At 35.6% G+C, this 26,381-nt stretch overlaps 1 protein-coding gene across 2 annotated transcripts in view; it reads right to left on the bottom strand.

Annotated features, from left to right (window-relative positions):
- Positions 1 to 26,381, bottom strand: part of LIN28B (lin-28 homolog B) — a 111,978-nt gene that overhangs the window by 49,223 nt on the left and 36,374 nt on the right. For both annotated transcript variants that reach the window (XM_072642939.1, XM_072642940.1), the window contains exon 3: positions 4,719 to 4,903. In XM_072642939.1, coding sequence (XP_072499040.1) covers positions 4,719 to 4,903 — 185 coding nt within the window. The remainder of the gene's footprint in view (positions 1 to 4,718; positions 4,904 to 26,381) is intronic.

Genomic DNA, 26,381 nt, shown 5'->3' with positions numbered 1-26,381 from the left:
GAAAAAAGGTTTATTATAGTAAACATAGTTAGAGGTGGAATTATAATTACTATTAGTGAAAAAGGAGTCTTGCTGTACATGAAGGCAGTGTATAGATTATTTTCTTTTAAAAATAAATGCCCTTTTCTTCAGACAAGCAGAAATGCACTTCCCACAGTTGAGGAAAAGTCCTTGTGAACAAAATGCAAGGATTTTGAATAACTCTCTAATTTAAATTTTCATCAGAAGCTACTGGAAAAATTCTAACAAAAATAGTTTTACTATTATCATATATAAGCACTGACAAAAAGGAATTACTCAAAGATACAATTTAGTAAAATGGGAATTTCACGAACAATGACAAACTTGGCATTATTTTTTAATCCTATTCATTTAACAGTTTTAATAGCATAAATGGTAAAAGAAAATATCTCTATTATGTAACACAATTTTATTAAACAATTAAAAGTGCTGAATTCATCAAATCAGTTTTTAAATTCTATAGATGGCTTACTACAATTTAGGCAAAAAAGAATTTGATATGATTCCAAAATGTTCATATAAAGAACTCATATGCTTCTCAAGGCAAATGACAAGATTTTTATTAAACAACTGAAGCACTAAACTTAAACTTTCACTATTAACCTGCCTTTTAAGTAAAATTGTGCTAATACTGAGCTTCAAAATAGAAAACCAAAGCACCATGTTTACAATCAGATGTGACAGCTGAAACATTAAGAAATATTGAATGAGAACACTCCATGAAGACTTGCTTTTCTTCAAATTATATTTTTAAGATCTCCAAAGAGTTAACATATATGGAAAGACAAAGTTCTATGTGACTAGCCCTTTTCTAGGCATGTGTAGTAGAGAGAGAAGATGGTATCAAGGAGTAAAAGATAAGTCTCTACCCTCAAAGAAATTACAAGAAAAAAGAAAAACAACAAAATAAGCTATCATTATATAAATCTTATACATAAGTTACAAATGAAAGTTATTAAAGAACAGAGCCTAGTTTTGAAGCTGTTTGCTAATATTACTATTTCTTATGAATGTTAGAATGAATAATTATAGAAAAGAAGGGAAATCATTCTTTCCCCAATAAACAGTAGAAATAACTGTGCTCTCCACACTGAGCTATTTTTAGAGAAAGGAAGTTGGCAGGTGGTATTCTGAGGAAGAAGGAAGTTAAAGAAAATCAGACAGCAAGTGATCAGAATCATCTACCTTTTTCATTAAAAATTTTAAATATGTGCTGAAACTATTTCTCTCTTCCATATAGAGTGGATGATAGACATGCAAAACATTCTATTGAAAATAAATATAGAGGAAAGTAAAGAACAGCAAGACATGAGGCTAGTAATCTTTAATTTAGTATTTTAAGGTAAAATTTAAATTTTATTTAATTTTAAATAAAACATATTATATGACAATAATATTAAGAAAAGAGTTGTAACACAGAAAGGGAAATAAAATAAATTCCTAGCCCACTTTATGATTGAAGAAGACACAATAAAATCTTAAAAAATTTTTGTTCTTTGTTTAATAAAAATAAAATTTTACATAATTTTTAAAAGCCTGAGGTGAAAATTCAAATATATAACCATATTATTGATTATGAATGATAAAAGTTTTTAATTATTTTATCCTAAAATGATTGTATTATCCATTCCAAGCATTAGATTAATTCCCTTACATAGTCAAAGTATGTGCTAAGTTTACAAATGTTATAGATGCTCAGTTGCCCCAATAACAAAAACTACGGGGATATTTGACGTTCTAGTACCCACAACAGTTTTTCATCAGCTATGTGCTGTGATTAATTTTAAAGACTTGGAAAGCTACAAAATGAAATGTTACACATCACTAATGAGTAAGCAAGGTCTTCTGACATCTTTCATATAAGACACGAAAGGGCTGTCTTACTAGTTTGAATACTAGTGCATACCAAATCACTTCTTCAGTTCTATGTTCTGTTGTTTTCATTTGGACAAAGAAGATAATGGTAGAGGGGGAATTTTCACCACTTGTGATACTTGTTCTTACTTTTTAGGGACCTCAAAATAGTTTTTACAGGATTGACTAGTTTTTGCTGTTCAGATACAGCAAAATTTAACTGGTAAAAGTGGACAGTGCAAGTGACTATTCAAATTACAGTCAAATCCCAAAGATATTCTGAGTTGTCTTAATTTAAAAAAAATTTCTCTGACTATCCAATAATAAAGAGTTTTTTAAAATTTCTTTTTTATAGAATTATTGACATTTTTCAAACTAATTATAAAACAAGTTTAGCAGTTGCAAATATATTGTTAAGTACACAGAATTAAGGTTAGTTTTTATACGTTCTTCAAAACGTTACAGGAGATAGACAAGTTTCTTAAAGTATGAAAGCCAGTGCTCGCTAATCAAAGATAATGCTATTGAAAGTGACTGCTGTCTTTCTGGGTAGATAGGGCTACAAAGTTTTACTTCCTGTCGCCAAGCAGGGTAATCTCTTTGACGCTACACACATATTTTTGTAAGCCATGTGGCAATTACAGCAGAAACTACTAGGATTGCCTTCTTTTGGCAAATGTTTACTTCTGAGTTACTATGGTAACTAACCCAGCTGACTTTAAAACCACAAACTGAATATAGATGAAAGTCTATCTTTCTTTTCCTAAGTATACTAACCCTAAGGTCATCTTGAATCACACAAGAATTGATATAATTTCTGAATATTGAAATGAAAAAAGAATTCCTAGTAAACTTTGTAATCAAATTGTGTTATGTTTTAATCAACTCACAGGATTCAGAGAAACCAAGAGACCATCATTTAGCTGTGTGCTATGCATTAAGATGTGCAGAAATTGGATCTCAGTCCACAGAAATCCCAAAGTCTGGTTACAACAGGGTTTCTTTACCTGGGGTTCATAAGTTTATTGAAGTTCCATGGATATTCCAAGAACTTGGATGGGGAAAAAAAAAATCTTTATTTTTACTAACCTCTGGTTTCCTTTGTAATCCCAGGTATTTTATTTTATGCATTTAAAAACACTATTCTGAGAAAGGGTTCCAACACACATAAAAGGCTAAGAACTCCAGGTTGGAGTAATAAGAAAGGTAAGCCCTTTGCAATAAACAATGAAAGACCAAGATAGTGCTTTACTGATAAGAAAAGACCCTTGGTTTTGAATGCAAGAGACTTGAGTTTGAATACCAACTCTATCACTTTATACTTGCAAAACCTTTGGCATGCGCCTTAATTTTCTTGATTTATAAAATGGAGATGGTAATACCATTTGTAATACCTACCTCACAGGGTAACTGCAAAGAAAATGTTATAACCTAAAAGTACTAGATTAAAATGTGATCCACTATGATTAATAAGTTACATACTTGCACATAGTATGAGAGGGAAACAAGTAGGCTTCTGTAAATTATATTCTACTGCAGACCATATTTATATTACTAAAACTGACTAAAAGTTCCAATTACATCTAGCATATTGCCCTAAATGGACAGTAAATATCTGCTGAATTTCCATTTCTTTTTTAGACTGAATAATAACAGTTCCTTCATTGTTTTCTCTAACTCTTGGATTCTTCTTCTCATTCTCTGAAATCTACCCAAGTTCCTCAACATCCTGAACATTATAATGTAGTAATTATCTAATTGGGAGCATACTAAAAGGATTATTTAATAGTCTTTACACAAGATGTTCCTTTTACTTCTTATGACTGCTACATCTGTCTCCAAAATCAGTACATCTACAAATCAATTTATTTTCTCCTCCAAACTGATTTTCCCATTGAATTGATCCATTTGTGTTAGTGATATCACCAGCAGTGTCCCAGTCCGGCTGACTCAAAACCTCAGAGTATTATTTAACAACTCCCTTTTCCCTAAATCCCTTATGTCCAACAAGTCAAGTAAATCCTATTGGTTCATTTTTCAAAATGTCTCTTCTATCCATCCCTTACTATTTTATATTTACTATAATAAACTAAATACACAGAGGACCTGCTTCTCTTTCTAGGCAACATACAACTAGACATTACAGCTCTATCTGGATTCCTTAAGGCTGGCTGCTGATCCCACAGAGCCTGGAATGTGGCCCTCATTCATTTACAAGCTTCACTCTTACCTGCAACTTGACAGTAGAAATCAAACTACCCACTGAGCTTAAGCTATCCTTTGAACTACTGGATCCCACTTTGCTTCCCTCTCAGAAGCCCGTGGCTGGTATCTACTAGATTATCTGATCAGTGATCCAAGGTTATAGGTGTTATTGAACACTACCTCATTCCTTTCTACATGTCTGCTTGCCTCAAAAGTGCTCCAAGGACTAGAATAATGTCTCCAATTTAGTAAAAGCATTGGCAGGAGAAGACAGTTCTAATACATGCAAAGGAGCTTCAAGGAATAACAAGAGGAAATATATACCACGTAGAGATATCATAAAGGAGAACTCAAAAAGGAAGCTCCTTCAGCTCTGCCACTACAGACTCACAACAGGATCTGTTGACTGCTCAGTACTTAAGGGTCTTTTTTTTCTGTAATTAGTGTTAAGTTTTGGATACCTTCTACATGAAAGTTCATAACAAAATGACTTCTTATTTATCCATGTCATGGTAGGGTTCTATTAAAATGGTCCTATTTGGGGGCAATACAAACATGTCCTAAGAAGACATTAGGAACATTTTAAAAAATCTCTTAAAGTCTTACAAAACTGTAAGGCAGAAAAAAGCAATCATTACCTATCTCCTTTTGGTTTTCTTTTTTGCAATGTCTTCCCTTTGGGTCTTCTCTCACTTCCTAAACAGGGGCTCCCTCCAGGGCCTGTTACCCGTATTGATTCAAGGCCTTTGGAAGATTTTTTAAATGTGAACTCCACTGGTTCTCCTTCTTTTAGGCTTCTAAATCCTTCCATATATAGCTTGCTCTGTAATAGGAAACAAAAAAGTCTCAGTTACTACCACTTTATAAATAATCTTTGTTAATTTAAAGGATCACATAACAAAATAATAGAATTCCTTCTTCTGAACTTAATCTTCCAAGTATTCGAACATTTCAAGTATGAACATTTCAATATTCAAAGAAGTCTGTATATGAAACTATGAAATTCTCTTATGTTCAATTTGTTTTTAAATTAAGAGTTTATAACTGTCATATAACAAAAGTATCCTGCTAGTGACCACTTCTGAGGTTTTGTTTTCCACTATGTATTTTAACATTCTAATTTTGCTCCTTTATTATTTTTTTGCATCTCCATCCCTGCCTATTTACTTGCCTTCCCTTTTAACAAGTAAGTATATTCAAGAAAAACAAACCAACACATTTGCCACATCTGAAAATGTACCTTTCATTCCTCACCTCTAAGTCAAACACCTCACTACCAACAAGTGAGAAGCATGCTTCACCCTCATATTCTTCCTCATAACCTTAATAAGGTCAATGTGATTTATATAATTTATAATCAGCTTAATTGGATTTGGTTATAAAATAACATATTCATAAAATTATACTATATCATATGCATGTACATGTGAAATGATTCAGTTTAAATATGAATCTTTCTTCACCTTTTCCTCTACCCAAGTACAGAAAAAAGCAAATAATTTTATGTTTTTTAAATTCTGTTCTAGAAGTTTTAGAACATAAAACAGTTCTAATTTCAGATATTATAGTTTCTTAGGAAACATTTATTTTAAACATTCTTTTTTTTGTATTTTGAGTTCTGAATTCTTTCCTGCCCTCCAGCCCCTCCTCCAATCATTGAAAAGGAAGCAATATATCAATTATATGTGTGAAATCAAGGAAAATATATTTCCACATCAGCCATGTTGACAACAAAGGGAAGAAAAATAAAGACGGTGAAAAAATTATACTTCAGTTGGCACTCCAGAGTTCATCAGTTCTCTTCTTTTGGAGGTAGACAGCACTGTTCATCGTGAGTCCCTTAGAATGACACTATAGTTTTAAGTATTTTCTTAACTGTCTTTGGTATAAGAAGAATAAAAAAGGCATCCACATAAGTAGGAAGAATGCATTGTGATAATTTCCAATCAATAAAAAAATTTTCAAAGCAGTTTGATAACAAAAGAAGTCTCCGATCAAATCAGTACGAACAAGCAGAAATTCATCTAAAGAAACATTGCTTAACTTTGTTTCCTACTAAGTAACGTTCATCTTTCAAAAGTGCTGGAAAGGGCTATAACTCAGAACCACGCTCCTAATCTTTTCATATGCATAGTTATGTGTGTATATATATATGTATATATATATATATATATACATATATATATATCAAAAATAATTTAATCCTGTCTACAAACAAATTATAAACAGCTTTTATGGTTATTTCTTAGATGTTTAGGTATCTTACAAAATGTTTTCCTATCCCTTATGCCTTGAATCAGAGGTAAAAAAACCTTTTTCTTTCACTAGGAATCCAAAAGTTGCTCCAAAGAGGCCCTATAAAGGTGATGAATATTGTGCCCAGTGTCTAATGTAAAATTATGATTGAATTTTTGGCAAATTTACATCATCAAACAATCAAAAGAGTTCCTTTCTTTCACACTGAAAAATACAACTTAATGAGTTTGGGGGTGAACTCAGAAACTGTTGCTTGGTTCCAGAACTACTGTTTCAGATTGATCTGGTCTTCCTACTAAGGGTTCATCATTTATGATCAAAAGAGTGTTTTGTTTTTAGTCATGTGTAAAAATGTTGATTCCCACTACAAGAGACATTTTAAACAGCAGAGTAGTTCTGCTGAGTTTTGTGAAACTGCATTACAACTAGTGCTGTGGTGGTGAAAGAAAACTTCCACAAAAAAATTCCTGGATGATCAGTACCTTTTTATTAAATTTAAATATTATATTCAATTAGCAAAATCTTATCCATGTTTGCAGATAGTCCTAAACAAGCCAAAATGGGCACAACAGTTTCCCAATTTTACCCCAAGGGTCACAGGGTGAATAAAAAACCAGTGTTTGGGGAGCCTGATTTAGAAGACAAAAGAAAATAAGGTGGCAAGAAAATTATAACTAGGTATGTGTCACGGAGTGTTTCTAGGAGCAAGGTAAATTCACAGGGCAACCAAAAAATAAGAGATTCAAAGGAATATGTACTGAGAAACACGGTCCTCAATTTAAGTAGGTGTAACACAAAGAAAACTGGCAAATATGGCTCTACATCGGTCTGGTTTCCTATGCTACTTTTTGTTTCTGCATTCATCAACCTAGAAAACTCCCATAAAAACGTGAGGTTTCAGTGACCATTTCAATGATAATTTTCAGATTTAGTCTTTGTTTAAATTCAGTTGCTCTCCATAGTTTCCAAGCATCCTTCATTGCTGTTTCCGTTGTTTCATGTACTCAATAGAACTTCAGAGTTGGAAGAAACTTTACAACTCTCCCAGTTCAATTCATTTTTCTTTTTTTTGGAGAAGAGGAAGCTGAGACCAAGAGGGGTGAAGTCACTTACCCAAGATAACATACCTAGTCTGTTATTACGACCTAGATAAAGGAAATGACATTGAGCTAGCCATGAAAATCATAAAGAGAAAACACAGGAAGCAAGATTTTGGTTTTAAGTACTATAATGTCTGCAGTGACCACCCACTTTACTTCTTCCTAAAAAGTAATATATGCTTTTGGTATCATATTTTGGAAATGCTTGTTGAGTAACTAATTCTACTTAGCTAACTTCGTCATATCTGATCTCAAACAATAAATCAGTGAATATTTACTGAGAATATGTTATTTGTAAGGCACTGTTCTAGTTGCTATTGGGTGACACAAAGCCATGGATGCACTCTCTAACTTGATGAGCATATTATTTAATTGAGGAGACAAGATATGTAGACATTAAAATATCATTAATAGTGTGAGGTACCAAATCTTAAATACTGTCCATAAATAAATATTATAACAGTATAGCTGCAAAAGACCACAATAGAGAGCTATGCTTCATTTCTCTCAATTAAAAAAGTATTATGAAAATAACAAAAATTGCGGTAATACTATAATAGCATTCAAAGTATAATTAGATTTTTATTTGTAGAATCAGAAAATTGTAAATCTGGAAGGAAACTTAAATGGTATCTAGGTCTATAAGGGAAATTCAGTCTAGCTACTGAATAGATTGTTGCAAATTTCAAATAATTATGACCCAAATGAATGATTCACTATAAATTCATTTCTTCAAATAGAATGAATTGAGTGTTTCTAGAGAATTTCTATTTCATCTGCAGAAGTGCAGAACTCTTTGGCAGAGTAATAATTTAAGGATGAAGGAGAACTGGCTATGCTCAAAAGCTAGATAAGAGGAACCAGAGGAAGGTGAGAAATTGATGACAAGAGACAGGAGGCCATTATGATTATCCTTACATACAATTTAATAAATGCTTTGTGCACATGGGCACCATAGTGGACACTGAACAAAGCAAGTGACATAGACAGCATCTTAGCTCTCTAGGAACCCCTGGAATTAAGGAATTGCTAGAAACTAATAAATTCTTAACCTGTTTTGCTAATAATTATATCTTTCAGGGAAGTGAAAGGAACAAGGGAGAATGCTATTATAGACATATTTCTGATCACTGAGAAATGTTTATTGAAATGAACATGTCAGGACCCTTTAAAAGCTATGTCCATGCTATTTTAGAGTTTTAACAGATAAGAAGACAAATACCATAGGGAAGTAGATTCCAAAGATATGATCATTAGGATTCTATGGCCTAAGAATTTAGAAGGAAAATTGGCTTAAGAGAGTTGAAAAGTTCTCAAGAACAAAACTATGGTGAAAGAATTGTGATTAATTTATTCTAAGGTGAAGCAAAATGGATGGGAATGTGTCTAAAGAGAACAATGTGGTATACAGGGAGTTCATCAATGAACTCAAGTATTAGGAAGCTAAGTAGCTAACCAAATTTTGGAAATAAAAGTGACAATGTCCCATAAGAACACAGCCAAGGAGGCTAACCATCATTATAAGATGAGGTCAGCAATAAACACTAAAAACAACAAAAGGTGGTTTTTTAGAAAGCTATGCTGGAGGCAAAAGTGCAGTGTAATATAATTAAGGACACCTGCTTGGAACAAAGAGGAAGGTGACAATGGATGATGAGAGAGAAGATAGAACTACTTTGCTTCTATTTTGTTTCACTTTTATTTACTGGTGATGATGCACAGACTAGGAAAGATGGAACAAAAATGGCTTACAGGGAAATGAAAGCTGAAATAAATTAGGAGATGTTAAGAAAATACCTAGCTATCTTCAATGACTTAAAGCCATCTAGTTCTACTAAACCCGGGGCACTTTATCTGATTGCTGAACTCTATCACTGAATAATCTACTTGATTATAAATTTTTTCTTAATTCTTGTATGTTTCATATGGTTGAAAAACTTAATAAGAACAAACCAATGTTCTGAGAAAGTTGAATTTTTTCATAGATTAAGAAAAGCCGCTCAGCAATTACATCTGTAAGTATTTCCCTTATGGTGGGACATAATGGGCCTGGTGCTATTGAACAATCTCCTCACTGATCATTTCATATATCTGTTAACCAATTTTGATTCCATTTTGTCAAGCTGAATATCATTCCCTTTGGTAGAAGAGAATGCTTTAATATCTATCATGTATAATCAGGGTCCCAACCACGTATCATCTTTTAAAGTGCTTTTAGTTTATTTAGTTTTTAATTATTAACTTCAGATAGGTAATGCTGATTTTTAGCCTTTTCGGGAGGCTATGCTTGTGAGAATGTACCACCTCTGTTATCCTGAAAACTTTTAAAAATCACAACTAGTTTCTGAGTTTCCCAGTATACCCAAATCCATTTTTTTAAAGACAGCTTCCCGTTTTCTCCCTCACTGGAATCACTTATGTTTGTGTCATCAAAATTTCTTTCTTGGGAGCATTCAATCACTTGGATAGATTTTCCATTGAAAAATTTAGGCCATGAGATTCAGACCTAGAAATGATTTTAGTGATCATCTAATCCAGAGGTTCCCAAACTTATTTGGCTTACTGCCCCATTTAAAAAAAAAAAATTTACTCAGCTCTCCCCTGGGGTTACGTTAGGTTAAACCTTTATTTTTATTACACCCCCCCACAATGTACCTGAGACTACTAAGCCCCCCCCACATTGTTCAGTACCCCGCCACGAGGTGGTATTGTCCACTTTTGGGAACTACTTCACTTTACAGAAGAGGAAACTGAAATTCAAAGAAGTTGAGTGAGTGACACAGTCTGGAAATAAACACCAAATATGGTCATCTTTTTTAACATAGCACAATGCTTTTTTCTGAATTCTTTGAAATCCATTCTCCCAAAAACTAGGACTGTGCCTGGCTTTTACTTCCTTCTCTAGCACGATCATCTGTCCAAAGACAACATGAAATACCAATAGAGAGAATGAGGGGAGAGCAGGGAATAACAAATCATCACCTAAACAAGTGACTGTTAAATCAACTAGGAGCTTTGACTACATGTAATATAACCACTTAGGATATTACAAGTAAAGACAGAAACATTTGTATGTTACTAAGCAAAATATACTATAATGGTACAATACAATATACTATAATACATACAGCTATGTGTATGAATAAAATTAAGAGTCCCATGTAGGCAAAGCTCACAGGTTTGCTGTAAGTGATGATTTTAGAAGCCAACCACAAACCAGGCAAACCTCTCAGCTTCATCCTTCCCACTAAATGTGTTCAAAATATAACATACACTGGGAAGCAGAGATACCAGCTCATCCCATACTGGGACAAGATAAAAATATCAAGAGACTAAAACAGTCTTCATGTTGTTCTACTTACTCATGGGTGCTTCATACTCTGTATCAAAATGAAATAATATTGGTCCAGGAGGTTTTCCCTCTTGGGAATCCAAATATACGTGTACTGAGAAGCCATTAGGAGTCACATTATATTTCCCCAAGACTGGCTAACTATATTATAATGCATCTCTGAAAGTATTGCTGAATAAAAGCAAACCAAAGGCACACAACTGCAGGTATTTTATTTCCACATTAAAGAGAGAAGAGTGTTCACTCTGGTCCAAATTTCCAAAGGGCAAAGGATTCTTCTCACTCTGACAGAGCTAAGTACAGTAATTTCTTATCTTTCAGTTGCTATGAACTAGACTCTTGCCACTACACAGCAAACAGTTTCTGTCATACTTACTCTAGTCACTTGGTTCTACCTTGTTGGCCAGAATAAAATCCAGAAGAGAAGTTTCCTCTTCCTTTTAACTAATGAAATGATCATTAGGACAAGTGAAGAATTTATTAGCTACTCTTATTTTAGTGAAGAGTAAGCTCTTGCAGAATTTCAGATAGATAAATTCTTCTATCAGCCCCCTATCATGGCATAGAGTTTGTTTCCCCATCTAATCATCCACTAATATCTTATTTATTCATTAGTCTTATTCAGCTACTTCAACTATTTGGAACACACTCTAGAACCAAGAATTATGTGAAGAATTTTTTAAGCTGACAGAATAGGTGGCAAAAAGTTCACTATTAAACTTCATGCATCTAAGCCCATTAATAGAGCACCCGTAGACTCTCTCCTCATTGGTGAAGATTGTTTCTCCAAAACTTTGAATCTGTATGAGGGATGAGTGGAGATGGTGATAGTTGGAGAAAAGAGAGATCTGATGTTCTGGCTTCCAGTTTCAAGACAAAAGACACAATATTCCAACCTCTCCTCAGGTCCCCAAAGGAACAGGAACTCTTAAAAGGAGGCAAAATGTGGAAGAATGTGCAATCTCTATCACATCCTTATCCTCAGTTTGCTATACTAGAAAGTGTGGGAAATTTTCCTTGGCTGAGATTCTTGATTGACCTGAGTTTTCTCCCTCCCAAAGGGAGAGCTCATGCACTCTGTTTTGTCTGGTATGTGATCGCATATATATACATATATATACATTCTCTGATTTCCGTTTGCTATCTATTTGAATAAATGAGTTTGCTTGATTTAAAAAAAGAGAGAGCATCCATGGCTCTGACTATGGTTAGCCTAATTGTTCTCATTTCATCCATAATTCCAACAAGCATGGTTATTTACTTTCCCAGCCTATAGAGTATATGAAACCACAAATTACAAAAAAGAGAGGAGAAATCTATTAGATGCTGGAACACTGACATTTATATTGTGTGGTAAAAAGAGAACTAAACTTTGTAGTTGGCAGACATGGATTAATATTCTATCTCCATACTACTTACCATTTATATGAGTTTGGGCAAGTCACTTGACCTTTTGCAGTCTCTATTTCTTCTTTTGTAAAATGAAAGAAATGATACTAGTTCACATTTGTATGAGGCTTTTCAATTTACAAATTACTTAACATACAACATCTGTGTAAGCAGAGATGTTAAATATGTTTTATAGACAAGAAAACTGGGGTTCAGAAGGTTAAATGACTTATTCAACATCACAAAGCCATTAACTCTCAGAGTGACACAGAATTCAAACCCAGGTCTCACAAACCCAAGTCCAATGTGTCCTTGTCATTACATAATACCCTACAAAGTATAAGGTAAATAGAGACAGCAACTTATAGCCTTATTAATTCAGTCCAAGTCTTGATTCTGAGGTGAAGAAACACTCTAACTACAAGATCCATTAAAAATTTTCAAATTCATGGTATGCATATGTATTTGTGCATGCACATGTATTTGTGCATGCGCATGTAAGTACAAGCATGTACGTGCACATGTGCATGCATATACACACACACTTTAATGATGCATGTGCTAATTAGCTTCCCTGACCACCTGAAGTTTCAGCTGTGGTCTTGAACAGGTGAAGGAGAACAAATGATGGTTCCCGGAAAACCAGCCCTGACCAGAACTGTGAGCTAGTTCTATGTGGCCCCAGTAGTTATGACAAAGTAGTTTTATACTGAAAATGGAAGACAGAGCCAGGTATTTTGTTAAGCAGACCAATCTAAGGGGAGGCACACTCCAGGCATCTGAATATAGCAATCAAGAAAGCTAAATAAGGAGACCCAATGGAGCTGTCAGAATTCTTTTCATGTCAGAAGCTGAACTTAGCAATTCATCAGTCACTCTAGAGTTGGTCCTCTCTGCTGTCATCTCTCCATGCCTCCTTCTCCTAGTTGGGGAAGGATTCTAATCTGGTCAGACTATATCGCTGACAGCAAGAAAACAGACAGAAGCATAAAAAGTTCATGCATGAGCTGAAAAACCATAGCTATCTGAGGCCATCTCACATCAAAGCAAACAGATCTACGCACCACAAGAGCCAAGCTTTTGCCATTATTATTGCTATATCATAGTCAATATGTCCTTGATTCATCAAGAAAAAAGGGTTAAATTAGTATCACTGTGCTTCTGGTTAAGAAGTCAGGAAAATGTGTGATAAATTTTAGAAAGGTTGCAATAAAATGCCTAAGATATATGGAGTTTTGGAACTTAAATAGGTATAGGCTCGATTTCTCTGTAAAATTACATTACGTTTCTTTTCCTAACGATGATAGATAATCATTGTTTTATCATATTATGTTACCACAGCAATTTACATCTCCAAAATGTGGAAGCAATGTGCCACTATGTTTGTTTTTAAATGAACAATGAAACTTTACTTAAAAGTACTCTGACCTAACTGACTAACAAATCAGTTTTGTTATATATTTGCTAATGATACAGGAAAAAAATATTATTACCCTATATTGAAACATGCTGAATGGCTTTTTATTGAATCAACTTAAAAGTTTAAAAAAATTGAGGAAGGCTATTCTGATTGCCAGGATATTTGCAAAGAAAATAGGTCACTTCCCAGCCACAGAGGTACCTGACTCATGGTCTCCCTCTTCAACTGATACTATTTTCAGAAACTTTCTTCTTGACAACCCCTTTACTAACCTGACCATGGAATTCCCTAACTTCAAGTGAAATGGGCTCCATTTTCAGCCTACCTGACAATATCTTAGCCATACAGTGACATGGTCACATTATATTCTATGTGCACCATGAAACTTGCCATACTATTATTCTTCCAATAGGTTTGGACTTTTCCTAATATACAACTGTACTGATAGGAGTAATCTAAATAATATTGTGGATATGAAGTAGTCATCTGCTACTGAAAAAAATGCACATGGAAAATGCTATTACTTACTTTTATCAAATACAACTCATATCTGCCATTTTTTTTTGTTATAGGTCCAGAATGTCATAGACAAGATAGCATAGTTTGTTAAACACAACCAGTTACTATCATAAATAAAATACATGTATAACCTATTGACAGTGTAGATTATGGAAAAATATGGATAATATTGCCATCTTCAATTACAAAAGACAGATATATATTCAATGGAAGCACTCTTTTGGTGGTAACACCATGTAGACATAGCTCCTACTGATACCAAAATAGAACTCTGCCTCATTAGGAAGAAATACAAGGAGAAAAGCCTGGCCCACATCCTCAAACATTTCTTAAAGCATAACAAAGCAAAACAGAATTAAGACTACTAGATCCTTGACTTTCAGACATTTAAAGTTTTTCCAAAATCTGGCTAGTCAGCAAGTACATCCTAGTCATCTCCACACCTTGCATTCATTCATATACCTCTACCCAAATTCTTGTGAATTCTCTTTCATATGTTCTTTTCCTCATTAGAACATAAGCTCTTTGACAGCAGGAACTATCTTGTTTGCTTCAATTTGTCCCAGCACTTATCACAGTGCTGGGCACATAAACATTTAATAAATGCTTTGTCTAGCTAGCTAGAAAAGTAGAAGAACCATAATAAAATTAATCAGCAAACATTTAAGTTCCTACTATGTGTTAGGTACTGTGCTAAGTATGGGGGGAAAAGAGGCAAAAAACAGTCCCTGCCTTCAAGGAACTTACAATCTAATGGAAGAGACAACATGCAAACGAATATAAAACAAAGCAAGGATAAATAGGAAATAATTAAAAGAAGGGAGGCACTGGAATTAAGAAAGGTTGGGGAAGGCTTCACATAGAAGATTTTAGTTGGGACTTAAAGGAAGCCAGGGAGGTCAGTAGTAGGAGTGGAAGAGGGAGAACATTCTAGGCATGTGGGACTGCCAGAGAAAATACTTAAGAGTGGAGAGATGGAATGTCCTGCTCATGGAACAATTAGGAGGCCAGTTTCATCGGGCTGAAAAGTATGTGTTGAGGAGTAAAAGACTGGAAAGGTAGAAAGGGTACTAGTTAATGAAGGGCTTTGAATGTCAGAGTATTTTATATTTGTTCCTGGAGACAAGAGGAAGCCATTGGAGTTTATTGAGTGGTGGGGTGGTATGACTGGACTTGAACTTTAGGAAAATCACTTATGAGAGACTTGAAGCAGACAGGCGCAATAGTCAAGATGTGAGGTGATGAGAACCTGAACCAAAGTGGTGGCAGTGTCAGAGGAGAGAAGGGGACATATTTGAGAGATGTTGTAAAAGGTAAAACTGACAGGCTTTGGCAACACCTGGAAATGGGTGGTGAAAGACAGTGAGGAATCCATGATGACTCCTGGGTTATGAGCCTCAGGGACTGGAAGGACTGTGTTACACTCTACAGTAATAGGAGAAGTAGGAGGGAGGAAAGTTTAGGGGGAAGGATAAGGAGTTCTTTTTTGGACATTCTGAGTTTAAGATGTCCATTAGACATCTAATTTGATATGTCTCAAAGGCAGTTGGAGAAGTGATTAGAGGTCAGTTGAGAGACAGGGGTAGGAGAGGTAGATTTGAGATTCATCAATGTAGAGATGATAATTAAATTCATAGGAGCTGAAGAGATCACCAAAGTTACATGTAGGTAGAAGAAAAGAAGGCCCAGGACAGAACCCTGAGCATGATCTGGATGAGGATCTAACAGAGGAAACAGACAAGGAGTGTTCAGATAGGTAGGAGGAAAACCAGGAGACAGTGATGTCCCAAAAACCTAGAGAGAAGACAGTATCAAGGAAGAGACAGTGATCTACAGTGTCAAAGGCTGCAGAAAGGTCAAGGAGAATGAGGACTGAGAAAAGGCCACTGGATTTGGCAACTAAGAGACCGCTGGTAACTATAGAGAGAACAGTTTCAGTGGGATGATAAGATCAGAAGCCAGATTGTGAGGAGTTAAGAAGAGAATGTCAGGAAAAAAATGGAAGCCCCTATTGTAGATGGCCTTTTGGAGGAATTTAACTATAAAGGGCAGAAATGATGTAGGATAATTATCAAGGATGGAAAGATTAAGTGAGGGTTTTTTCCAAGATAGAGGAGCCATGGGAATGTCCATAGGCAGTAGGAAATGAGCCAGAAGAGAGGGCGAAACTGAAAGTAAGTGCAAGAGTATGGATGATAAAAATGGCAATCTGTTGGAGATGGGATAGAATGAAATTATTTGAACAATCAGAGGGGTTAGCCTTGGTAGGGAGTAAGGCTACTTCATCAAATGAGACAGGGGTGGAGGAGAAAATGACAGAAGGAGAGAAAAGGAGTTCATGGCAAATGGTCTCAATATTTTTCTGTAAAATTTGAGGCAAGGTTCTCAACTAAGTGTGGATAAGGTCTGAAGGACTGGAGGTCTGAACACAGGAGGTCTGAAGAAGAATAAATAGGTTTGGAAGAGTTGCTGTGGACAGTGAGATAGTGGTATGACAAAGGAGATGTAGTAGGATTGTCTAGCAGTACTTAGGACTCAGTTGAGTTTATGCAACATAAATTTGCAGGTGACCCAGTCAAAATAGCTGCATGATTTTTCTCTGCCTTTGTTCAGCAGCATGGATGGGTAGGTGTAAAGGCAACAAACGGTGGGAGTGATCCAAGTCTGAGGTTTGGCTGGGTAAAAATCTATGATATGATAAGGAGGAGCTAAGGACTCAAGAGAGGAATAAAGTGTATAGTTGAACTGGTTCACCAAGAAGCCAAGATGGGGAGAAGAGGGGAGAGTGGCTAATGTAAGGGAGACGGTCTGGGGGAGAACCGAGTGGTCAAAGGACTGGAGATTACTGTGTGGATGAAGAGTGGGATTATGTGACAGAGGCAACCCAATAGATTATGATCAGACAAGAGGATTTCCTACTAATGATTAGAGAGACAGAAATCAAAACAGCTCTGAGGTACCATATCACACCTATCAGATTGGCTAACATGACAAAACAGTAAAATGATAAATGCTGGAGAAGATGTGGGAAAGTTGGAACACTAATTCATCGTTGGTGGAGTTGTAAGCTGATCCAACCATTGTGGAGAGCAATTTGGAACTACACCCAAAGGGCTATAAAATGTGCATACCCTTTGACCCATCAATGTCACTTCTAGGGCTATATCCCAAAGAGATCATAAAAATGGGAAAAGATCCTGCATGTACAAAAATTTTCATAACAGCTCTTTTTGTGGTGGCCAAGAACTGGAAATCAAAGGAATGCCCACCAATTGGGGAACGGCTGAACAAGTTATGGAATACTATTGTGATATAAGACATGATGAACAGGAAGACTTCAGAAATACCCGGAAAGACCTATATGAACTGATGCTGAATGAAATGAGCAGAACCAGGAGAACACTATAAACAGTAACAGTCACAGGGTGCGAGGACAGTTTCTGACAGACAGCCCTTCACAGCAGTGATGCAAAATGTCATCCACATTCAGAGAAAGAACAATGGAATCAGAACACAGAATGAAGCAGACTATTTTCTCTTGTGTTATGTTTTGTTTTTTCTTATGGTTTCTCCCATTTGTTTTAATTCTTCTATGCAATATGATTAATGTGAAAATGTGTTTAGTAAGAATATATGTGTAGAACCCATATAAGACTGCATGCTGTCTCAGGGAGGGAGGAAGAAAGAGGGAGAGAAAATTTAAAACTTATGGAAGTGAATGTTGAAAACGGAAAACAAATCAATTTTTTAAAAAAAGAAGATTTCCAAATTCTTGAACATTCTGGTACATTTTGTGAGAGATGGCAAGATCAGATATATGACCATCTTTGTGTATGGCTAAGGTGGAATGGAAGAGTAGGTCATGGGAGGTGAGCAGGTCGAGGAACTGAGTTGTTAGGATATTTGAGGGAGAATCCATAGGTATACTGAAGTCCCCTAGTATGAGGGCATGAGTTGGGAAGGAGAGAAAAACTGTAAACCAGGTATTGAACTTATTAAGGAAGGAAGGTGAGTGACCTGAGAGACTGTAGACAATAGCTATCAGGATTCTGATTGAGTGGTAGGTATGAAAATCATAAACCTCAAGGGAAGTGAGATTACTAAGTGATGGAGGAAGGGGAAGAACCTGGAAGTGTCAATGGGAAATGAGAAGTATTCCAAATGCCCTCTCTGCCCTGACTAGTGAGCTGAAGAGAATGAGTGAATATGCAGCCAGTAGTAAAAGGGTGGCCAGGAAAGATATGTCATCAGGTAGAGGTCAGGTTTCAATAAAAGCTAGTAAATGGAAGGAATAGAAGATGGATGAAGGGAATTTTGTTGCCTATGGAATAGGCATTCCAGAGGACACGGTGGAAAGGCTGAATGGAGTTAGGATGAAACTCTGGGGTGAGAGGATTGAGAGAGATATAAGTGGTAGGGGGTAGAAAATGGATTTTGGATAATGGTCTACAGGAGTTCAGTCACTGGGATGTCAAGGATATGACTAAGTGTGAGACTACCCATCACTGAGTGATCCATCCTTTCCCCTCAAAGAATAGGCACAGAAAGAGATGGGAGGCCTGAGGTTCACACTAGAGGTTTTCCACATCCCATTTTGGAGACAGGTCTGGCAGCAGGAGGCAGAAGATAATTTGTGTTGGTACAGATGGAAATGGTTGCTCTGGGATAGATGGAAGATGTCTAGTCTGGACCCTAGCTGACTTTATTTCAGGGACACACTTCACTCAGCAAAAAATGGAAGGCTTAAAGTGCTAGAGAATCAGCACTTTTGTCACCTTCTCCAGTGCCCTTTCCATTATACCATGCAACCTCTTCACTACATAAGTACAAATGCTACTTTCTCCTTTGAAAGTAAATCTATTTCTCTCTATTAGGAAATATTCTGATTTCTTATGGAAAATACTGTGTAATTATTATATAATGTAGAAGCAAACCATAAAATAGAAATACATATACCACAAATGCACATGTGAACCTACTTTCACATCAATGTAAACATTTAACTTCTATAAATGCTTATTAAAATTTAAGGAAGTTATTAGTAAAATGTAATGGTCTCAACTCTTCCCTTAATTAGTTGCATGACTGTGGGCATATCACTTCATATCCCTGGTGCTAAAAAAAAAGGGGTGTGTGTGTTGTACTCTATGACCTCTAAAAGTGATTCTGGTTCTAACACTCTAGTTTAAAAAAGGAGCAGAAAAATATGAATCAGCTTTGCAAAATGTATCAAATTATGGAAGGATTTTTTTTAAAGTTGGGACAAGTATTTTGTTTCCAAATTATGCTTACTTTCTTACCTTACTTTGTAGAAATGGATTCTCTTTTTTTAAAAATAATAATTTTAGTACAACAAAACCCTATCATAACAAGGCTATTTGTTACGGATGGAATCATATCTCCTGAAATGATACACAGTAAAAACTTGATGCATCATATATACCCTATGAGGCAGATTTTCATCCAGTTTTCCAACTACGGCTTTAAAAATGGGTTCCATTAGAACTGAACTTTGCCCTTGGTGGTTTTAATTAGCTTTACAAACCAAGTTTAAGACATATAAAACAGCTAAAATAGTAAACCAAGTTCTTCCATCTGATAGCAAATTGCTTTTTTAAAAGCATGTTATAAACGCCTAATTTACAAACAGCTTACTTTATTTACAGAAATATGTTCTTAAAGTCTCTCTAAACTAAAAACTTGTTCTTTCAGATATTAAGATGAACTTACATTAAATTAAACATGTACTGAACTACATAATTTTGCTCCTATATAATGGTATCAGAATCAGTGAATGACCAACATTATCTAGCAACAGCAGTAAATGAATTAAAAGGAGGAATTAATTTTTTATACTAGTAATTGAAACATGCAGCAGGAGTAAGATGACACAAGTGACATGAGGAAAAAGAATGTACAGTCAAATCTACTTAAAGAATTTCCAATTCACAGATAAAAATCTCAGTTAATATAATCTGCATTTTAATAATATATCAGACTAATTGTCAGCAGTTCATTTAGATGCATTTACCTTTAATAATGAGTATTAACATCCACTTGCAGTATATTCACAATTTTATCATTGACAAAAAAAACTGAGAAAATTAATTTGATAACCCTTTATATCACTTTCCTTAATTTTAATTATGTAGCAAAGTGGAATATTTTACAACTGAAAAAACAATATAAATATCACAGTAATTTCAAGGCTAAGAAAAAATCTCTTCAACTCCAATAAAATGATGAGAGGATAAATTAACAGTCAAAGAATAAATCTCCTTCCAGTAAGTACACATATACATCACATCAGTAACACTAATGGGAATCCAGACATACAAACCTGGAAGTAAGAGCCTTCATTCTTTCTCTTAGACTAATTACTATGGCATATATAATCACATATATCACATAAGTTTCCATGTCAAAGGCAGTGTGACACTTTGTATCACTGAAAACCTCCAACTCCCATTCTTACCTGCTACTCTAACAAACCTAAAACCTTTCAATTTCCAAATACATTATATTTTTAGCATTCTGCTCTGAATTTAAACCTTCAATGTGTATCAGGAGCTCTCAGTGTGCTGATATTCTGGTGTTATGCCTTTTCATTATTCATTTTTAATTAAATTAATTTTTATTAGTATTTTAAATTTTTTTCATCATGGTCATCTCAGGATAGTTAGCCCCACTTTCTACCCTTGAGAAATGAAACTTCTTTCTCAAAGAAAAACACTTGGTCAAAAACAATGAAAAAAGAGTTATAAAGACCACATATGTGAGTCTCTGATTTCCCAGAGTCCCTCGACTACCACCAATATGCTGATAAAATTACAATTCAGCTTCCTTTTAGCCTTCTTTATATTTACATTATTGTTGTCACTGTGTACAATAATATTTTACTGATTCTGATTTTATCATTCTGCATCACTTCTTACAAATTTTTCCATAAATTCCTCATTTCTTATTGTACAACAATATTCTATTACATTCACATAGCACAGTTTGCTCATCTATTCCCCAGCTGATAGGTACCTTACTTTGTCTCCAATTAATTGCATACTTCAAAAAGGGTTATCCATTACTAATTTTTGGTATATATAGGATGTTTCCCTGTTTCTGACATCTTTGGTGTATATGCCTCGCAGTGGGATGAAATCTTTATTAACATGACCAACGATTACATATCTTTATAATAACAAATCCTTTTTTTCAAAAGTCCCAGTTTTTGAATCTTTTCTCAACTGCTTTATATATTGAGCCACCAAACCCTGAAAATCATTCCTTCTATTTCTTAATTTCTCATTTTTAGCAGTATTATTATTTCAAGACCTCTTTGCCTCACAAATGAACCAAACCAACTTTCTAGGAAGTCTATCTCTAGACCTTTTAAAACTCTAATTCATTCTATACAGAGCTGACAGAATCCAAGTTCCAGCAATCATTCTACAACACTAGTTCCAATTCCACAAGTTCTAACCAGCTGTGTGAACTCTGAACAAATCAATTATGCTTTCTGGGCCTCAGTTTTCTCATCTGTAAAAAGAGGAAGTTGGTTATAGATTTTATTTCTCCATCCTCATTCCATCATGGTTCTTCCTGTCAACTCCCTCATCCCTAAAGGGCATGGCAAATGCTGATGATTAAGAACAACTGAGATAGGATGAGGGAAGCAAATATCCTGAGCAAAGAGCCTGGCCCAAGTGGTGATCAGAATAAAGAGGGACCTTATGACATCAAATGAGTTCAGTAGAATACAAATCCCAAGTGGGAGTTTGTAGTATCAGTTTTAAAACTGGGAAGCACCATACTGCCATACAATGGAGAATGAGGAAAAAAAAGAGAAAGAAGGTGCCAGTTTGTCTCATAACCTCTCTGACTGGGACAATATTCTTTTGTGACAACAGTGGGCTAGCCATGCACCCCTTCCTTGCCCTGATGTAGCTAAACTGTCATGTATCTAAACATCCTCCTCTTGGTTCATGGATTTTCACGTATAATCACACTCTCTTCTCCTCTACTCCATATCTTCTGGATATACAGTGCTTTTCAGTTGCCCCCTTTCATTCAATGTGTTTCTTTTAAAGATGGTAAACTCTTCCACTGCTGTATGTCATCATCAATCATTCTCAGATACTCTGAAAGGTTTGGATTATCTGTTTTCTCTGCTATTGTCGAGTCCCTCTGGTTATTTCCATTTTTAGGGAGCCAGTCATTTAAGACATTTGGAGCACTCTCAGTTCCATTTATGAGATAGCTAGGTGACAAAGTGTATAGAGAGAGAGTGCTGGGCCTGGAATCAGGAAGACCTGAGTTCAAATTTTTATCAGACACTTATTAGCTGTGTGACACTAGGTAGTCATTCAACCTCTGCTTGCTTCAGTTTCCTAAACTGTAAAATGGGGGAAACAGTATCTACTTTGCAGGATTGTTGTGAGGATCAAATGAGATAATATTTATAAAGTACTTTAACACTGTGTTTGGCACACAATAGGCATAGATTCCATGCTATATTAAGCACTTTACAAATAGATGTATAGGCATACATATCTATATACATATATGAACGCTTATTCCCTTCCTCCTTCCCTTACATTCACCTCTGACTCAGTAGTTATAATTCACTGAAAAAAAAAAGAGGATATTCACTATGAAAATTTTCTTTTTATGTAAATACTAAATGATAACTGTTTCTCTTTTCTCCAGAAACCCTGGGGGTGTTCCCCTCTCAGTTTGATTTTTTTTTTTTAATTTAAAGGAATCATCCTTTGAGTAACTACTTAAAGAACCCTATTCACTGAATAGGCATATCTCACTCAAAGTGAGAATCTGAAAAGACCTTAGCCTAAAAGGGCCCGGGTCTCCCATGGCATCCTGTGCTGTCTGCAGTTGTCCTAATGAATATCTGGTCACAGGACCCAGATGGCTCTGGAGGAGAGAGTGAGGTTGGTGACCCTGCACCACCCTCTCTCACTCAAATCAAAATCAGCTGCAAGTCATGTCATCATCTGCCTGATGTCATGGTCTTCTTCCAGAACAAAGGACAAACACACAATCTCTTTTCTACTATTCTTCTGTCTTGAAACTCCTAGATACAATCCCATTGTCTTCTCTTTTACTCCAGAGCTTGTGATAAAGATGTAGCCTTCCTCCTTGACAAAGTCAACCCGTTCTATCCCCCACATCTCCTGTAGTGGATTGCCTCCATAACCATCTTTCTCTCTTTCTTCCTCTCTCCTGCCTCATTCCCTCCTCCCTACAAACATGACCAAGTCCACCTCATCCTTTTTGACATTTCTACAGCATGAAAGCATGTTCATCATGCATTCTTCTCAGTATTTTTGGGACACTGCTCTCTCTTTCTCTCTCTCTCGGTTCACCACCTACCACCACCAGCATGTTCTCAGTTACTTAGTAGCTCATCATGAGCATGTCTTGCCTTGTACCTGTGCCCAAAGCTTTGTTCTGGGTCTTCTGTATTCTTTAATAATCTTACCTTATTTCTCTATATTGTCTCTCTAACAACATCACCTGTCTCTCATATTATTCTCTAACTATAAGCACTATGTAGTTAAATCCTAGATCTACATCCTTAGGCTCTAGTCTCTTCTGAGTTAGTCTCAATCAATAACTGTCAATTGGATATTTCAAACTGGATATCCTGTTAGGCATTCGAAATACAATACTTTCAAAAAGCACTCACTACCATTCTTCCCCAAAACCACTCTTCTGAACATTCTTATTTTTATTGAGGATACCACCTAAGTGCACCACCTAAGTGCAATTCATCACTCAATTCTTTCTTGACATCTCCTCCATAGGATCCTTTATCTAGAGCTAGGAGGACTTTTATTTCTTTTTTGGACAGGGGAAGGCAAGGCAGTTGGAGTTAAGTGACTTGCCCAAGATCACACAGGTAGTAAGTGTGTCAAGTGTCTGAGGCCACATTTGAACTCAGGTCTTCTTAACTCCAGGGCCAGTGTTCTACTCATTGTGCCACCTAGCTGCCTTTAGGGGGGCTTTTAAAGGACATTTAATCCAACCCACTCATTCTATAGATAAGGGAAATGAGGTCCAAAGATGCTACATGACCCACCCAAAGTCATACAAGTAGTGACAAATGTAGGATTTGAACCCAGGTCCTCTGTTTCCAGGGCCAATGCTCTCTCCATATACCAAGCTTCCTTTCCACTAACATGGCCACCACCTTAATTCATATGCTACACTACTGTAACAGTCATATGACAGGTTTTGCTGCCTCATGTCTCTCCTACTCTAATTCACCTTTCATATAGCTGCCTAAGTAGCATGTCCTTGTATTACCCACCAGACAGTAAATGTTCAATAAATACCTACTGGTTGATTGACTGTATGGGTTTTATATTTCCAAAGATTTTCAACTGTGTTATATAAACAGAAGTATATAGCTGCCATCACATTAAAATTTCTTCTCCAAAGCAAGTAGTACCTTTGGTAGACAGTAGCAGAGGAAGCTAGAAGGCTCAATGGACCCTTGCCCTGGGCCTGGAGTCAGGAAGACTAGAGTTCAAATCTAGCGTGGAACCCTGAGCAAATCACTTAACTCTGTTCTCCTCAACTATAAAATGGGGTAACAGCCCTACATTGTAGGCTTACTGTGATAATCAAGTAGGATAATATTTGTGAAGCACTTAACATAGTGCCTGGCACATAACAGCTGCCATAAAAGTGTTTACTCTCTTCCCTTCCCCTTCCCCTATGGTTTTATGGCTGAGGGAGAACACAATAAAAACTACACAAAAATGGTATCAGAACATGTGTCCCTGAAGGAACTCTAAATTAGTCCTTTTGAATGAGGATGGGAGTGTGTTGAAGGAATGCTCTAGTTCCTTCTCCCTTCCTCATTCACCAACATGGGCCCATAGGTGTCTTGAAGATGATCAAGAGGCTGGCTGAAAACTTAGTGAAAGCTCTTTGTATTTCAGATTGACCAGTTTCTTCTAGGGACACTGAGTTTACTTTCTGCCCAATAAACTGCTTTCTCCTTTAAACCCTACCTTAATTCTCCCCTCTGGTCCAAGACTACCAGATGCATATTTCTGAAAATTCTGGAATATTTCAAATTATTATAGTCAATATTTAATTGCATTTATGTGCAGTAATCTCCCTTTTTTGATGTCTTGAAATAAATCTTTTTTGCTTAACTTATTTTTGCCTCTGATAATGAAGTTTTTGACAACAAAAGCATGTCACTGGAATCTACCATTTTCTTTTAACTATATTATAAAAACAAAACCAAAAAAAAAAAACTAATGACAAATTAGCTTCACCTCTGTGAGGGACTATTTAAAATGCTAACATCAATTAATAGCAAATCATTTGTATTTTTTAGTCTAATATGAATACAAATCTATGCAATTCCTTCTTCAGGCTATATCTATGTCATTTCATAAATGCCTTGCTATAATATGCCCAATACTCCTGGCTACATATGTGAAAAGGTTATTTCTAATCTGTTGGAGTGAAATATTTAGAATTTCATTTTCTTACCTGGTTGCTCAAACTTGTCTCTGACCTAAAGGCAAATTCTTTTTAACTCAACATAAATATAAAGCAGAACATACTTAGTACAGTTTGATTAATATCCTTAACATAGGAATAATGCTCAACTATGCATGTTTTTTTCAGGTTTTCTTTATATTAGTTTCTGTTACCACAATTCATTTGTGAACGGCCTGAACTAATCTGGTTTCTCTACAAGACAAAGCAAAGTACAAAAGAATTCTCATTAATATTTGTTGTTACTGCTTTATGACTTGGAAGCTGCTTGATTGGTTTCTGAAAGTATCAAAGCCTAGTTGGAGTCATTAAAAATCCCAGAAGAAATGGCTTGAAATAAGCTCTTCACATTCCAAATACAGATGAAGTACATAAAAACTGAGAGCTAAGCATAAGCAGTAAAAAGGGGAAAGTTATAGAAGAAGGTGGAGTATGAGCTAAGCAGCAGCACAGAGCAAATGACTGGAATTCAAGAGAGCTTCCTTTTGTTGAAAGCTGCTCCTCCAGCAAAGAGAAATTGATTAATCAGATATGCTGACAAGGATCACAGGCTCCTAGTCAATTTCCCTTAGCAGCCAGCTCCATGTGTTAAAGAGTATAAAACAGAAAAAACAGATTATCAATTTCCTACAGAAGTTCTTTACACCAAGGCCAGAAATGAGGGGAAAAAAAAGAGAAAACAGGTGGTAAGGGGGTACAAAAATTAGAAAGGAAAGAAAAAAGAGAAAAG

This window comes from Notamacropus eugenii, chromosome 2 (genome assembly GCF_028372415.1).
Source record: "Notamacropus eugenii isolate mMacEug1 chromosome 2, mMacEug1.pri_v2, whole genome shotgun sequence".
Lineage (NCBI taxonomy): Eukaryota > Metazoa > Chordata > Mammalia > Diprotodontia > Macropodidae > Notamacropus > Notamacropus eugenii.
This window is presented reverse-complemented; position numbering and strand designations above follow the sequence as displayed.